Source organism: Mustela putorius, unplaced genomic scaffold, assembly GCF_011764305.1.
Source record: "Mustela putorius furo isolate JIRA1106 unplaced genomic scaffold, ASM1176430v1.1 tig00000788_pilon_pilon_pilon, whole genome shotgun sequence".
Taxonomy (NCBI): domain Eukaryota; kingdom Metazoa; phylum Chordata; class Mammalia; order Carnivora; family Mustelidae; genus Mustela; species Mustela putorius.
Genome location: NW_025421481.1, coordinates 5,884,239 through 5,899,084, shown reverse-complemented (window position 1 = coordinate 5,899,084; position 14,846 = coordinate 5,884,239). Strand labels below are relative to the sequence as shown.

Genomic DNA, 14,846 nt, shown 5'->3' with positions numbered 1-14,846 from the left:
TTAGGGATAAATTTGACGAAAGATATGTAAACGTGTATACTGAGAGAAATTACAGGATCTAAACAAATGATGAGATAATAACAAGTTCATAAATCAAAAAACTCAATACTGTTATGATGTTCATTTTCTAAAAATTGATCCTGAGATTAATGTAATTTAATGAAAATCCCAGAAATCTTGTTTTGTAGAAACTAACTGATTTTGAAACTCGTGGAAAAGAAAGGACCTCAACGAGCCAAAGTAACTTTGAAAAAGAACAAAGAGACTTACACTATTTGCTTTTAAGACTATGATGAAACTATATGGTAAACGAGAGAGATGGTACAATATTAAAGATAAATCAATGGAAGAGAATGGAGGAATACAGTACATTTAGACCTATACATATATGTGATTGATTTTTGACAAAGGCGCAATTGCAATTCATTAAAGCATTCAAAAAATTGTGTTGAAACAAATGGATATCCTTAGGCCAAAATAAATTAACTTAAAAAATTAAAAGGAATCATATTTAAAAGCAAAACTTAAAACCACAGAACTTCTACAGGAAATTTTATGAGAAAATTTTGTGCCCTTAGGTTAAGCAAAGATTGTCTAATAGGACATCAAAATACCATACATGAAAATCAGACAAACTAAAACTTCACCAAAATTAAGAATTTCTGCTCTTCAAAGACACCATTAAGAGAATAAAAAGGAAGTGAACTGAGAGAAAACTCTTGCAAGTCACATTTCTTTAATCTAGATAAGAAATCCTAAAATACACTAATAATAATATCAACAATAACATAAGAAAAAAAGTGAGCAACAGATTTGAAGCAAATACTGCAACGAAGTAGATATACAGATTGCAAGTAAAAAACATGAAAAGAAACTCAAGATCATTTGTCTTTAGAGAAATGTAAATTGAAAGTGTGAGACACTAGTCATATCTATTAAAATGGCCATGATCAAAAAGACTTCACATACCAATGTTGACAGGGATTTAAATCAACTACAACTCTCACAAACTGCAGGTAGGCACATAAAATAGTACCAACCACTTCAGGATAATAATTTGGCAGTTTCTTAAAAATTTAAACAAATAATTACTATACAATCAGCAATTCTACCCTAGGTATATAGTCAAGACAAATGACAGCATATGTCCACACAAAGATTTATACATAAATATTCATAAAGCTTTATTACAGTAGTCCAAAACTGAAATAACTCAAATGTTCATTAATAGATGAATGGATAAACAGTGACACATCCATACAATGGAACACGACTCAAAAATAAAAAATGGGATACTGAAATAAGCAACAATATCAGTTGAAAATCTAAATCAGTTAGATTCACAAATCCCCTTCTCTTCTTGGAACAGCAGAATGGGAGAATTATTCTCTGGAATGGATAAAAAACTCATGCTCTCTGGACTACAAGATAACAGGCAAATTTGAGGGAAGGGATACCAAATGGTATGTGATAGTCATTAAAACATTTATCAGGACTGTTTATTGAATGATTTTTCCTCTTCTTACATCTTTCAAATATGAACTTTATCTTAGAGTAAACTCTAATATGCATTACTGATCTATTTTAGGGGTTTTCTTGTATTCCTTGATTTCTCTATTCTAGCACCAGAATCATATTTTTTAGTATTATTTATAATTGGGGGGACACAGATCCTCTCATTGCTACTTGTTTCACAATTTTTTTCTGCAAATTACTCTAGATGTCTATGAAATAAGAGTACTAATATGAAGACCACAGATACAAAATCAGTTACCATATAACTTTAATACTATAAAAGAGAAAGTCTGTAAATGCCTGTCAAAATGGGAAAAATTAAGTCTCACCTACACCATGGGATAACATCTACCAAATTAAGTAAGTCTGGTCTCTACATATAGAACTTGAGAGTTAACCCAACATATTAAGTGAAAAAAAGCAAACTGCAGAATATTGTGTTAATATCCTAATGTTATGGGCACCTGGGTGGCTCAGTGGGTTAAGCCGCTGCCTTCGGCTCAGGTCATGATCTCAGGGTCCTGGGATCGAGTCCCGCATCGGGCTCTCTGCTCAGCAGGGAGCCTGCTTCCCTCTCTCTCTCTCTGCCTGCCTCTCCGTCTACTTGTAATTTCTCTCTGTCAAATAAATAAACAAAATCTTTAAAAAATATATATATCCTAATGTTGTACATGTATTAAGCCATTTATATCCACACATGATTATTTCCATTGTATAAGATTTACATTAAAATAGAAAAATGAATGCAAAAACAACAACATTCACCTCTGAAATATCTGAAGAGTCAAGATTAGTACATATTCACCTTCAAAGAAAAACAAAAAGGCAATAAAATACAGGTTTACTCCAGATTGTGAAGAGCCTTATAACATGTCAAGAAACTTAGTCTTTATTCTGCAAGCAACCTGGAATTAAGAGGGTTATCAGAAAGACACTAGGCATCAGAAAGATAATCAGATCAGTGTTTCAGAATGAGAGTTCTTGTGACAGTTGGAAGGTGAACAGAGTGAACAAATTGGTGACAGGGAGTCAGGCTAATATGTCAAGGAAAGAACAAAGAAATCCGAACTAATGTAGATAAAGTGGTGGAAAAAGAAGAGGGAGGAAATCAAATTGATATGTCTAAAATTTAAAAATATGGGAGAAGGCATGCGTAAGATAGGATAAGAGCAAAAGAATGAATTCCTACCATTGACGAAATGCATGGATGACGAGATATTTCCATTAGAGAGAACTGCCAAGGGCAGTGGTGTCTTTTGTGGAAAGTCAGAATTCAGTTAAACTTAACTAGAACACTATGTTGCTCAGGAATACCTCAGCAAAGGATGGAAAAGAAATGAGAAAATACTGTAAATTAACTCAAACTATTTCTAAAATGCCCTGCGTGTTGTTATGAAACATTATAAAGAGCTAATAAGGGAGAAGCACATGGATGGCTCCGTGGGTTAAGCATCCAACTCTTAATTTCAGCTCAGGTCATTGTCTCAGGATCATGAGATTGAGCCCCATGTAGAGCTCTGTGCTCAGCAAGTAGTCTTCTTGAGATTTTCTCTCTCCCTCTCCCTCATCCCTTAACCCTCACACTCACTCACATGCATGTGTTCACTCTCTCTCTCTCTCTCTCTCTCAAATCTTTAAAAATAAACAGTTAATAAGGGAAGATACTGATATTTATAACTAAAATAAGATCCAGGGTCCATAGATTTATTTGATTTACCCATTCCATTCTCAGTTCCCCATTATCAGAAAGAAACAAGAATTATAATAGCATGAATAGAAATATCTAGTGCATGTCTGCTTTCCTAAATAGAATGGATGTGGATACACGTAATCTTTTTTTAAACAAGGAGGTTTAGCATAGAATTTTAGCATATATGTAAATATATTTGACTGCACCTATTGATAGAGCCTGTAAGCACATATCCATGTATCCACAGCACAGTCACACATATTTGAAACACTACAGATAAGCCAGACCCAGAGATTCCAACTAAAAATTTAATTTAAAAAGTAAAACTTGTTTAAAAGCTTAAGCTTCATGCTAATGTTCTACTTCATTCCAACTTTTTGCACTGTGCTCCTCGTTTATCAATGATAATCTCAAATTCAAAAAGAGGACCCATATTAACATAAATCCATTTTACAAAATTCAAAAGTTTCTAAGTAGTTGTAAATGCTTATTACATATTCCCCAAAAGGGAAATTTATAGATCTTTGGTGTTAGTATAAAATACACTCAATTCCGCCTCCTATACTTACTTATCAATATTTTAAATTCTGTTTGTGGGAATTCTTGCCCAGGATGAGTGCTCTGAGCCAACTGGAGATCCCCCATTACCATAGATTTAATTTGCAACAAACTGGATTACTATGTTTTAGGACAAACATAAACAAAGTGGGTTTTCTATAGAGCTTCCAAATAACCAGGACATTCATGAGTCAGAATGTTTTATTCCCTGAGCTTTCATATATTAGAGAAGAGTACTCATAAATAAACTGTAAGCCTGAGTTTCTTGGGCCAATTTTCACAAGTATAGTAAATAAGATTTAGGCTCAGCTATTCTACATATTGATCATTACACCCTCTACCAACATATGGGAAATATCCACGAGCAACATAAGACTGTTTCAACTGTTCTTTTTAAATTTACATTTAATTAACTAACATATAGTATATTATTCGTTTCAGAAGTAGAGTTCAATGATTCATCAGTCTTATATAATACCCAGTGTTCATTACATCACATGACCTTCTTAATGTCCATCACCAAATTACCCCATCCTCCCATCCTCCTCCCTCCCAGCAATTTTCAGTTTGTTTCCGATTAAGAGTCTCTTACAGTTTGTCTCCCTCTTTGATTTTGTCTTGTTTTATTTTTTTCCTTCCTTCCTTCCTCTATGATTGTTTTCTTAAATTCCACATATGAGTGAGATCATAGGATAATTGTCATTCTCTGACTTATTTTGCATAGCATAATACCCTCTAGTTCCATCCACTTCATTGCCAATGGCAAGATTTCATTTTTTTAATAGCTGAGTAGTATTCCATTGTATATACCACATCTTCTTAATCTATTTATGTGTCGATGGATACCTGGGTTCTTTCCACTGTTTGGCTATTATGGACACAGCTGCTAAAACTTTGGGGTGCAGATGCCCCTCTGGCTCACTACATTTGGATCTTTGGAGTAAACACCTAGCAGTCAAGACTGCTTCAGCTTTTCTTCATTCTCATGTTGACTCCTGACCCTTGAAATCACTCCAGGGTTCCAGATACTCAGACTCACAGAGAATGTGCATCAAATGCTGCAGGTAGGGTCAAAATATATAGAAATGGTCATCTGACACATCAGATAATTTCAAGCAATGCAAAACAAAGTCCCTTTTCTTTGCAGTATGAATCTTAATAGACTGATTCCATTTTTGGATGAACTGGACAGACATAAACATGTTTTGGAGCACTCTAAATTTTGATCTCCACAGTGATGAAATAATTTTATTATCATGAGCTTCTATTATCACTAGAATCATCTCATGTGGATCAAATGTGTCTAAAATAGTGTGACCATACATGTACATTTAAAATGTCCAGTTAGGGGTGCCTGGGTGGCTCCCTTCAGCTCAGGTCATGATCCCAGGGTCCTAGGATTGAGTCCCACATCCGGCTCTCTGGCCAGCAGGGAGCCTGCTTCTTCCCCTTTCTCTGCCTGCGGCTCTGCCTACTTGTGAACTCTGTATGTCAATTAAATATATAAAATCTTAAAAAAAAAAAAAAGAAAGAAAGAAAAGAAGCTACATCTCCTTTAAAAAAAAAAGAAAAGAAAAGAAAAGAAAACTAGAGCATCTATTTCAACCTACATTCAACTTTGTCACTAGACCTAAAAGTATAAAACATATTCCTCCTGGCCCTCACTTCTCTTCTTCTCCACCTGGATATATTTCATAAAAAATAAACCAACTAAAAAATAAATAAATAAATAAATAAATAAACCAACTGACAAGGCAGATTAATTTCTCACTATTATGCAAACACTGATTTTGGTGGCAATTGTTCTTCTTATCCTCATTCTCTTCTTAGATAACAATATTTCCAAAGCTACTATGGTAGGCAAAATAATGGTATCCCAAAAATATTCCATACCTTAATCCTCGGAGTATGTGTCTATGTTATGTTGCATGGCAAGGGGATTTCAGGTGGCAGATGGAATTGCTAATCAGCTGACATTATCCTGGATTTTTTAAAAGACTTTACTTATTTAGTTAATTATTTAGTTATTTGAGACAGCATGAGAGGAGAAAGTCAGAGGGAGAAGCAGACTCCCTGCTGAGCAGGACGCCTGATGAGGGACTCCTGAGACTCCAAGATCATGACTTGAGCCAAAGGCAGTCGCTTAACCAAATGAACCACCCAGGTGCCCCTTATCCTGGATTATTTTTTCCCTAAAACAACTGCATTGACTAGAACCACTAAAATAATGAGAGGATAATTCTTGTCTTGTTCATGAATTTTATACCATTTAATATGATGTTTGCTACTGGATATCTTTTGGCATTAAGTAAGCATTTGTTCTTTCAGTAATGAACAAAAAGACAAAGAATAGCATAATAGATAAAAAAACACAGACTTGGAATTCAAACTGCAAAGTTCAGATGCTGGTTCCACCTGTAACTGCATGACCGTGGTAGGATTATGTACCCACTCTGTGCCTGTTTCCTTATCTATATAAAATAAGCGAATGAGTACTAGCTACTTCATAGGGATGTTAGGAAGATTACATTAGACAGTCCATGTAGAGTGCTAGATCAGTGCCTAATACATATTAATCATTGTTTCTATAGAAAAAGTAATCCAGAATGTTCTTACTGTTTGTTAAATTTATTTGGGATATAATTCAGGATCATATAGGTTTTCCCTTTTAATACATTAACATATTCAATTCCTGGTAAGAATCATCTTTATGCTCCTGGAATTAAGTTTATCTTCCCATGGAATATATTTTTAAATATAATCCTAGACTGCTATTTATAATTTAGGATTATGCATCCTTATTCATATGTAAAATTGGTCTCCAGTTTTCTTACCTCTTTCATTTCAGTTTTGGTATCAGAATAAGTAAACTGAAGAGTTTTCTGTCTTTTTCTAACCTCCAGAATAAATCAACTAATCTAGAAATCAAATTATCACTTGAAAATTTGAAATAACATGTAAAATTACCTACAACTAGCACTTCTGTGGAGTACAGTCTGAAAATTTCCAGTGTGTTTATGGTTATTGATTTATCAGTACAGTCACCTAAGACATGCATCAATCTGTAACTGATATTTTTCTAGGAAGTCAATTATTTCCATTTGTTTTCTAATTTATTGATTAAAAACTAGATATATTTTTATATCTATTATCTTCTGTACTCGCAATGCTATCACCATTTTCATTCCTAATGTTCTGTATTATTTTTTTTCTTCAAGTTTGCCTAGATGGGTCTATTTTATTGTCATATCCAAAGATATAGTTAGCATTATTTTTATCAAACATCTACCAAATGAGTCATTTATTCACAACTTGTTTGTTTACTTAATAATTTACTACTTTCTGGGGTTTTCTTTGTATTTTGTTTTTTGTTTGTTTAAGAGAGAGAGAGGGAGGGAAAATGCAGGCTCCATGCCCAACACGAAGTCTGATGTGGGCCTTGATTGCACAACCCTGAGATCATGACCTGAGCTGAAATCAAGAGTCAGACACTTAACTGACTGAGCCATCCAGGCACCCCAATTTACTATTTTCTGTTCTTAACTAAAACAATTCAACATACAACTTTTTATTATATCATTTTTTAAAGATTTTATTCATTTATTTAACAGGGAGAAAGATCACAAGTAGGCAGGGAGGCAGGCAGAAAGAGAGGGGGAAGCAGGCTCCCCGCTGAGCAGAGAGCCCAATGTGGGGCTCGATCCCAGGACCCTGAGATCATGACCTGAGCGGAAGGCAGAGGCTTAACCCACTGAGCCACCCAGATGCCCCTATTATATCATTTTCTTTAGTTGAATGCTTATTTTATTCTTTCCTATTTAAAAATAAAATCATTACAGGCTATGACATTTCTACTGAGTAGAATTTTGTCCAGATCACTTAGGTTTTGACAATTCATATTTCATTTCAATTATTATACATGGAGTTTATAAAATTCAGTTTTTATTTCCTTTGTACCCTGAAAATTAATGTTTGCTTTTAAATTTACAAATGCTTAGATTTGTTGTCTTTTAAAAATATACTTCTAGTTTTACCACATTATAGTCAGAGGGTATAATTATTCAACTTCAAATTCCTTTAGATGTCCTCTGGAAACTAGTATATGGTTTTCTTATGTTACATGAGCACTAAATGTATATTCTCTGTTCTTAAAGGTGGGATGTATATTTTTTAAACTTTCTAATGACATAATTCATACCATCCATAATCCTACCTTGTCTCTACTTCATCATGTAATCTGAGAAATGTGGCCATACACAGTACTATCACTGTGATCAAACTTTTTATTTTCTTTTTTATTTACATTTCACTGAAAAATTTTTATTGGCCTTTTGGATACACACAGGAATTTATTTGCCAGGAAAGATAATCCCATCATAAAACCAGCATGTGACCTCCTCTTTGCTGATTCTGTGTTTGGCCCCAACACAGACTGTCCTGTGCTCGTTATCTGTGATGCTGAAAACTAGCCTGCTCAGAGTAGTACCACATGGAAATCCAGGCTATAGATACCGATGACTGAGTCATATTTGATCCCCAGATCAATGTGTTCCTGGACCTCAAAACCAAGTTTCCAATATCAAAGAAGTTATTTTTTTTTAAATAAATATTTTATTTATTTATTTTAGAGAGAAAGAGAGTGAAAACGGATGCATGAGCTGGCGTTGGGGGGGCAGAGGGAGAGAGAGAATTTCAAGCACCCAATAGGGTGCTTGATCTCATGATTCTGAGATCATGACCAGAGTTAAAATCAAGAGTTAGAAGCTTAGCCACCAAGGCACCCCAAGAAGTTATTTTTCCTTAACTCATTCTCCTATACCTTTAAACTTTTCTCTAGGATTTCTTCTGCCTTGGCCCCATGGACTGTGCAGTGCACAGCAATTTTTTTCATTTCTCCTGATGCCAAAAAAACAAAGAGTGTATTTAGCTTTGGAGAACACAGGGGTCTGGCCTGTGAGCTGCTCCAGCACTTCGGCTGCCTCACTCAGTCTGTCTCCACTCTCCCCCACACAGATGTTGAGGCAGTGCCTGGGGATGTGAAGTTCCTGAATGGGGATCTCCTTTTCACCTTGATCTTGTCCATGATGGAGAACAGAACGACAAAATCTGTGATTGAACTGTAATCAAATATTCTTTGGGGCACTGGTAGCTTAGTCAGGTAAGCATCTGCCTTTGGCTCAGGGTCCTAGGATGAGTCCCAAGAGCAGGTAGTATTAGAAGTCCTAGCAACAGCAGTCAGACAACAAAGAGAAATAAAAGGTATCCAAATTGGCAATGAAGAAGTCAAACTCTCTCTCTTCGCAGATGACATGATTCTTTATATGGAAAACCCAAAAGACTCCACCCCCAAACTACTAGAACTCATACAGCAATTCAGTAATGTGGCAGGATACAAAGTCAATGTACAGAAATCAGTGGCTTTCTTATACACTAACAATGAAAATACAGAAAGGGAAATTAGAGAATCGATTCCATTTACTATAGCACCAAGAGCCATAAGATACCTGGGAATAAACCTAACCAAAGAGGTAAAGGATCTGTACTTGAGGAACTACAGAACACTCATTTAAGAAATTGGAGAAGACACAAAAAGATGGAAGACTATTCCATGCTCTTGGATTGGAAGAATAAACATTGTTAAAATGTCTATACTGCCTAGAGCAATCTATACTTTTAATGCCATTCTGATCAAAATTCTACTGGTATTTTTCAAAGAACTGGAGCAAATAATCCTAAAATTTGTATGGAATCAGAAGAGACCCCGAATTGCTAAGGAAATGTTGAAAAACAAAAATGAAGCTGGTGGAATCACGTTACCTGATTTCAAGCTTTACAACAAAGCTGTGATCACCAAGAGGGCATGGTACTGGCATAAAAACCGACACATAGACCAGTGGAACAGAGTAGAGAGTCCAGATATGGACCCTCAACTCTACGGTCAAATAGTCTTCGACAAAGCAGGAAAAAATACACAGTGGAAAAAAAGACAGTCTCTTCAATAAATGGTGCTGGGAAAATTGGACAGCTATATGTATAAGAATGAAACTCGACCATTCTCTTACACTGTACACAAAGATAAAATCAAAATGAATAATGTGGAATTTTAATGACACATCATTATTTCCTCTTCATGACATTACAGAAACATTTCTTAAAAATGTGACCTCATTTTTTTTGTGACAGCAATTTTTGTATCTGACAACCATATTATCAACAATGATTTATGCTTACTGGTTTTATTTTAACTGTGGTTTCTTGAAGACTCAATAAGATTTTATGATATATGGTTGATATCTTTTACAGCCATTATCCATCCATTCATCTATCCATTGTCATCTGCACTACCTCCATAACTTGGCTATTGTACATAATGCTAAAATAAACACAGTGGTGCATATTTCTTTTCAAATTAGTGTTTTTGCATGCTTTGGTAAATATCCAGTAGTGGACTTACCAGATCATATAATACTTCCATTTTCAATTTTTTGAGGAACTTCCATACTGTTTTCCACAAGGCTACACAGGTTCATTATTTCTACCAACAGAGCACATGGAATCCTTTTTCTCCATATCCTCTTAAATATTCCTTTCTTGTGTTGATTTTAGCTATTCTTACATGTGTGAGGTGCCTTGTCATTGCAGTTTTGATTTGCATTTTTTTAATGATGAGTAATGTTAAGCATCCTTTCATGTGTCTGCTGGTCATCGGGATGTCTTCTTTGGAGAAATGTCTGTTCAAGTATTCTGCCCATTTATTAATTGGACTTTTGGGGGATTTTTTGGTGTTGAGTTGTAGCAGTTCTTTACACATTAGAGCTACCAGTCCTTCATTGGATAAATTATTTGCATATCTTTTCCCATTCCGTAGTTGTCTTTAGCTCTATTGTTTCCTTTGTTGTACAGAAGCTTTTATGTTGATATGGTCCCAACAGCTTATTTTTGCTTTTGTTTCCTCTGCCTCCGGAAACCTATCTAGAAGGGTGTTGCTATGGTCAATGTCAGAGACATTAACGCTTGCACTGTATTCTACAATTTTTATGGTTTCAGTTCTTTCAGATCTTTAATTTATTTGGAGTTTATTTTTTGTGTATGGATTAAGAAAGTGATCCAATTTCATTTTTTTGAATGTAGCTATCCAGTTTTCTCAAAACCATTTGTTGAAGAGAATATCTTTTTCCCACTGCATATTTTGCCTTGTTTGTTGAAGATTAATTGAAGATGTAATCATGATTTCTGGGTTTCTTATTTTTTTCTAATGATCCTATGTATCTATTTTTGTGCCAGTATCATCCTGTTTTGATTACTACATTTTCTATTCTGTCCTATTAATCTATAAGTCTATTGTTGTGACAGTATACCATACTGTTCTGATTACTACAACTTTATAATTTATCTTGAAATCTGGGATTGTGATTCCCCAAGTTCTCATCTTCTTTTTTCAACTGCTTTGGCTATTTGAGGTCTTTTCCAGTTCCATGAACATTTTAGGATTGTTTGTTCTAGTTCTGTGAAAAATGCTGTTGGTATTTTACTAGGGATTACGTTTAATGTGTAGATTGCTTTGGGTGGTATAAACATTTTAACAATATTTATTCTCCTAATCCATGAGTATGGGATACCTTTCCATTTCATTGTATTGTCTTCAACTTCTTTCACCAGTATTTTATAAAGAGTACAGGTTTTAGAGAAGGAAGCAGGATGGTGGAAGAGTAGGCAACCTCATTTCATCTGCTCTCTTGAATTTAGCTAGATATCTATCAAAACATTCTGAACACCTATGAATTCAACCTGAGATATAAGAAAAGATCTGCTGGAATTCTACAAGTAGAACAGCAACCACTTTCTCCAAGACAAGAGATGCAGAGAAGTGAATCTGAAGGGATATATATACCTGAAGATAAAGCTGGGGAGGAGCCTCCCTAAGCCAGTTACCAGAAAGTGATATAGCATGGGAGCACAAAATCAGAAATGTTAGAAATCTACTCCAGTGAGAGATATCCATGTCTGAAAGGTGCTCAGGTAGCAAAGTAAGGTAGAATCCTATACAGTATAATTTCTCTCTTTGTGTTTTTTTCTGCCTTCTGAAACAACTATTTTAATCGTATTTTTAATAATTGTTTTATTTTTCAAAAATGTCCATTCATTGGAGCTAGTGCACACACTGCATCAGAACATGATCACAGACGTGCATCTCACCATCTTTACCAACATGCTGAACATGTCACCCTTCCTGCTTGTCATTCTCTATCACTTCGTTTCTATCAACAACCCCAAAAAGCAGGAATGAAAGTAGCACTTTTTTTACTCCAGAGTTCTAGAACTTAGTCTGAGGCAAAATGTAGAGTGTGAGGGGCCTTCACATTTCCCTTCATCACTCTACCCATTACAACATACAAAGCAACTATACCTATGTTTTTTTTTTTTCAAACAATTTTTATTTCCTCAAAGTCTTCCTTAACCCTATGGAACAAGAAGCTGTCACTGAATAGGGCCCAGCATTGGGCCCTATTCTTTTCTATTTCCTCCCCCCTGTATAAAAATATAGATTTTTTAAAAAGAGCCCATTCATTGGAGTTATTATTTTTATGAACTCTTTCTTTTCTCTAATATTTATCCTAAGTCCTTAGTAACTTGAAAGTCCCATCTTCTCGCTGTAGTCTTTATTTTAAATGTGCAGCTTCAAAGTAAACCAAATTCTCTATCATCTAACTCAATTTTCAATACACAAAACATATCAATAATGTTAGGTTTTTATAAATATAGAATAGTTTTTTCTGTCTTCCTTTTTAATCCCCACAAAATAGTTGAAAGCATTTTACAATCTCAACCAGAAATACCACAATTACATTAAGTGATTCAAGGAAAAGAGTTAATTTTGTATGAATAGATTAAATTTGCTTGATTGCTCTTTTTCAGTGAAGATTGTGTTAATGTCGAGTTCAAAATTGATAGCTCTCTTTGTTTTTGGTAAATACATATGGGGAAAATTTCTTAGCTAGTTCAATATACTCTAAATCAGCCACAAATATAAACATTAGTCCAAATTCCCCACAAATAAATAAAATAAAATATACCTGATAAAAATCCAAGAATTAGTATTTTGAAAATTAAAGAATACAAGAGATTCAATAAAATGCTCTTCCTTTCCAGCCCCTTTTGTTTGACTTTCCATAAAAATCTGTACTAAGACATCTACATTTTCACTCTAAGCATAAATTTTAGTTTTCCAGGACAACAACCAAATATTCTGAGTAGCTGCTCTCCAACCTCCGTATTTTCCAGCTCCAGAAACTAGTTCTGTGTAGAATAAACTTTTATACTTTTTTATCCTTACCATTTGAAACCTAGAAATCATCAGAATACAGATGGTCTTTTATGTTAAAAAGAATAAAAACAAGTTGAGGAAAGTCTTAACAATTTCAGAAAATTCTTATCTAAAATACCTATTCAGAAGATTAGATGCCTCTTCCACCACATACCCCAATCTCCAAACCCTTCCAGTTCAAATTTTCCAAATTGAGTTTTCCACCCTCATCCTACTCCAAACATGATCACCAAGATGAAATCAGGACGTAAGTAAAAACAACCTAAGTATTACTATACCGTCTATTCCGTTTCACAAATCTAGTTATACTAATCAAGAAGGAGATACTAAATATCTAAATAAAGATTTTTTTTAATCTTTAGAATATAGATCATTTATATTATAATACCCTTGGGAGTGATTTGGGCAAAAATACTTAGTAATTTGAGAGGGGTAGAACACTCTTTCTAAAGAGGTCACAAGTTAGTAAATAATAGGAACAATGACAATACTAATAATGCACTATCTCTTATAATGAAAGATGTTACTAAAATGGGGTAAAAGGCATACAGTTAGAGTAATAATATTTTACTACCAATCTTACATACAGAAAACCTTTTGCAAGACCATGTGACATAATTATGCAGCCTGTGTCAAAGAATATAGTAGTGGTTTTCAAATTGTTCTTCAGAACCTCTCAGTCCCACATTCTGAGACTACTCTGCTTCATTCAGATTGCTATTTCCTTCATTCACTTATGCATATAATAAATACTTAATAAAATGCTTATTCCATGCATGTACTGTGGTTAACTAGCACCTTCTAGGATCACACTTACGAATATAAGGGAAATAATCCCTGCACTCAGGAAACCTAGTCTAGTCAAGAATACAAGTATCAACCAATAATCAGACAAGTCATTAATTAGTGGCCATAGATAGAAATACTATAAAATATAAAAGATAGCTATATAGTGCTACAGAAGCATATAACAGGGAGTTTCTGGTGAGTTTTATCCATCTTAACAGTTTTTGCATAGATTTTAGCTAAATAAAGGATACCTGTTCCCAAACTGCCAAAATATTGTAAGCTAACCTGGCACTTCTGGTGTCAATACAAAATCTACTCTGATGCCCTACTTTATCATGACACTGATTCAAAAAGGCCACAGATGCATCTATTTAGGTATCTTAAGTATCTCTAAGCACCAGATACTATCTTACATGCTTTAGGACTAAAAAGGAACATTCACTTAGGAAATATCTCAAAATATTTCATTGAATGTCTGATACACAAGGCATTGAAGACTGTTTCCATATAAGAATTAGTTTCCAGGGGTGCCTGGGTGGCTCAGAGGGTTAAAGACTCTGCCTTCGGCTCAGGTCATGATACCAGGGTCCTGGGATAGAGCCCTGCATCAGGCTCTCAGCTCAGCAGGGAGCCTGCTTCCCCTTCTCTCTCTGCCTGTCTCTCTGCCTACTTGTTATCTCTGTCTGTCAAATAAATAAATAAATAATTTTAAAAAAAGAATGTTTCCAGCATTTCTCAGAAAAACTGATAATTTTTTGAATTGTAAATCTCCCCTCAAAAAGAAAAAGCAGTCTACAAATAAGGAAAATCAGAACTAAAAAATGTATTATAATTCTGCTGTGAGAATTAAAGCTTAACAACATGGAGACATTACTGGTTAAAAGAACACACAGATGTCAAGCTGGCAACCAGAACAGTAAGTGCTGACACAACACAAGGAGTAGAAGGTTAAGATCAACATTTCTAGGA

At 34.6% G+C, this 14,846-nt stretch overlaps 2 protein-coding genes and 1 pseudogene across 2 annotated transcripts in view; 1 reads left to right on the top strand and 2 right to left on the bottom strand.

The window, feature by feature from the left end:
• Nucleotides 1–14,846, bottom strand: part of ANKS1B (ankyrin repeat and sterile alpha motif domain containing 1B) — a 1,114,451-nt gene that overhangs the window by 996,108 nt on the left and 103,497 nt on the right.
• Nucleotides 8,113–10,238, bottom strand: LOC106004865 (annotated as a pseudogene).
• LOC101692102 (dolichyl-diphosphooligosaccharide--protein glycosyltransferase subunit 4-like) lies at nucleotides 11,937–12,050 on the top strand. The gene has a single exon (XM_004742936.1). The coding sequence runs from the start codon at nucleotides 11,937–11,939 to the stop codon at nucleotides 12,048–12,050; it is 114 nt and encodes a 37-aa protein (XP_004742993.1).

Bases quoted from the DNA above. Each gene is read 5' to 3' on its own strand.
- LOC101692102 (XM_004742936.1), top strand. From the start codon at position 11,937: ATGATCACAGACGTGCATCTCACCATCTTTACCAACATGCTGAACATG.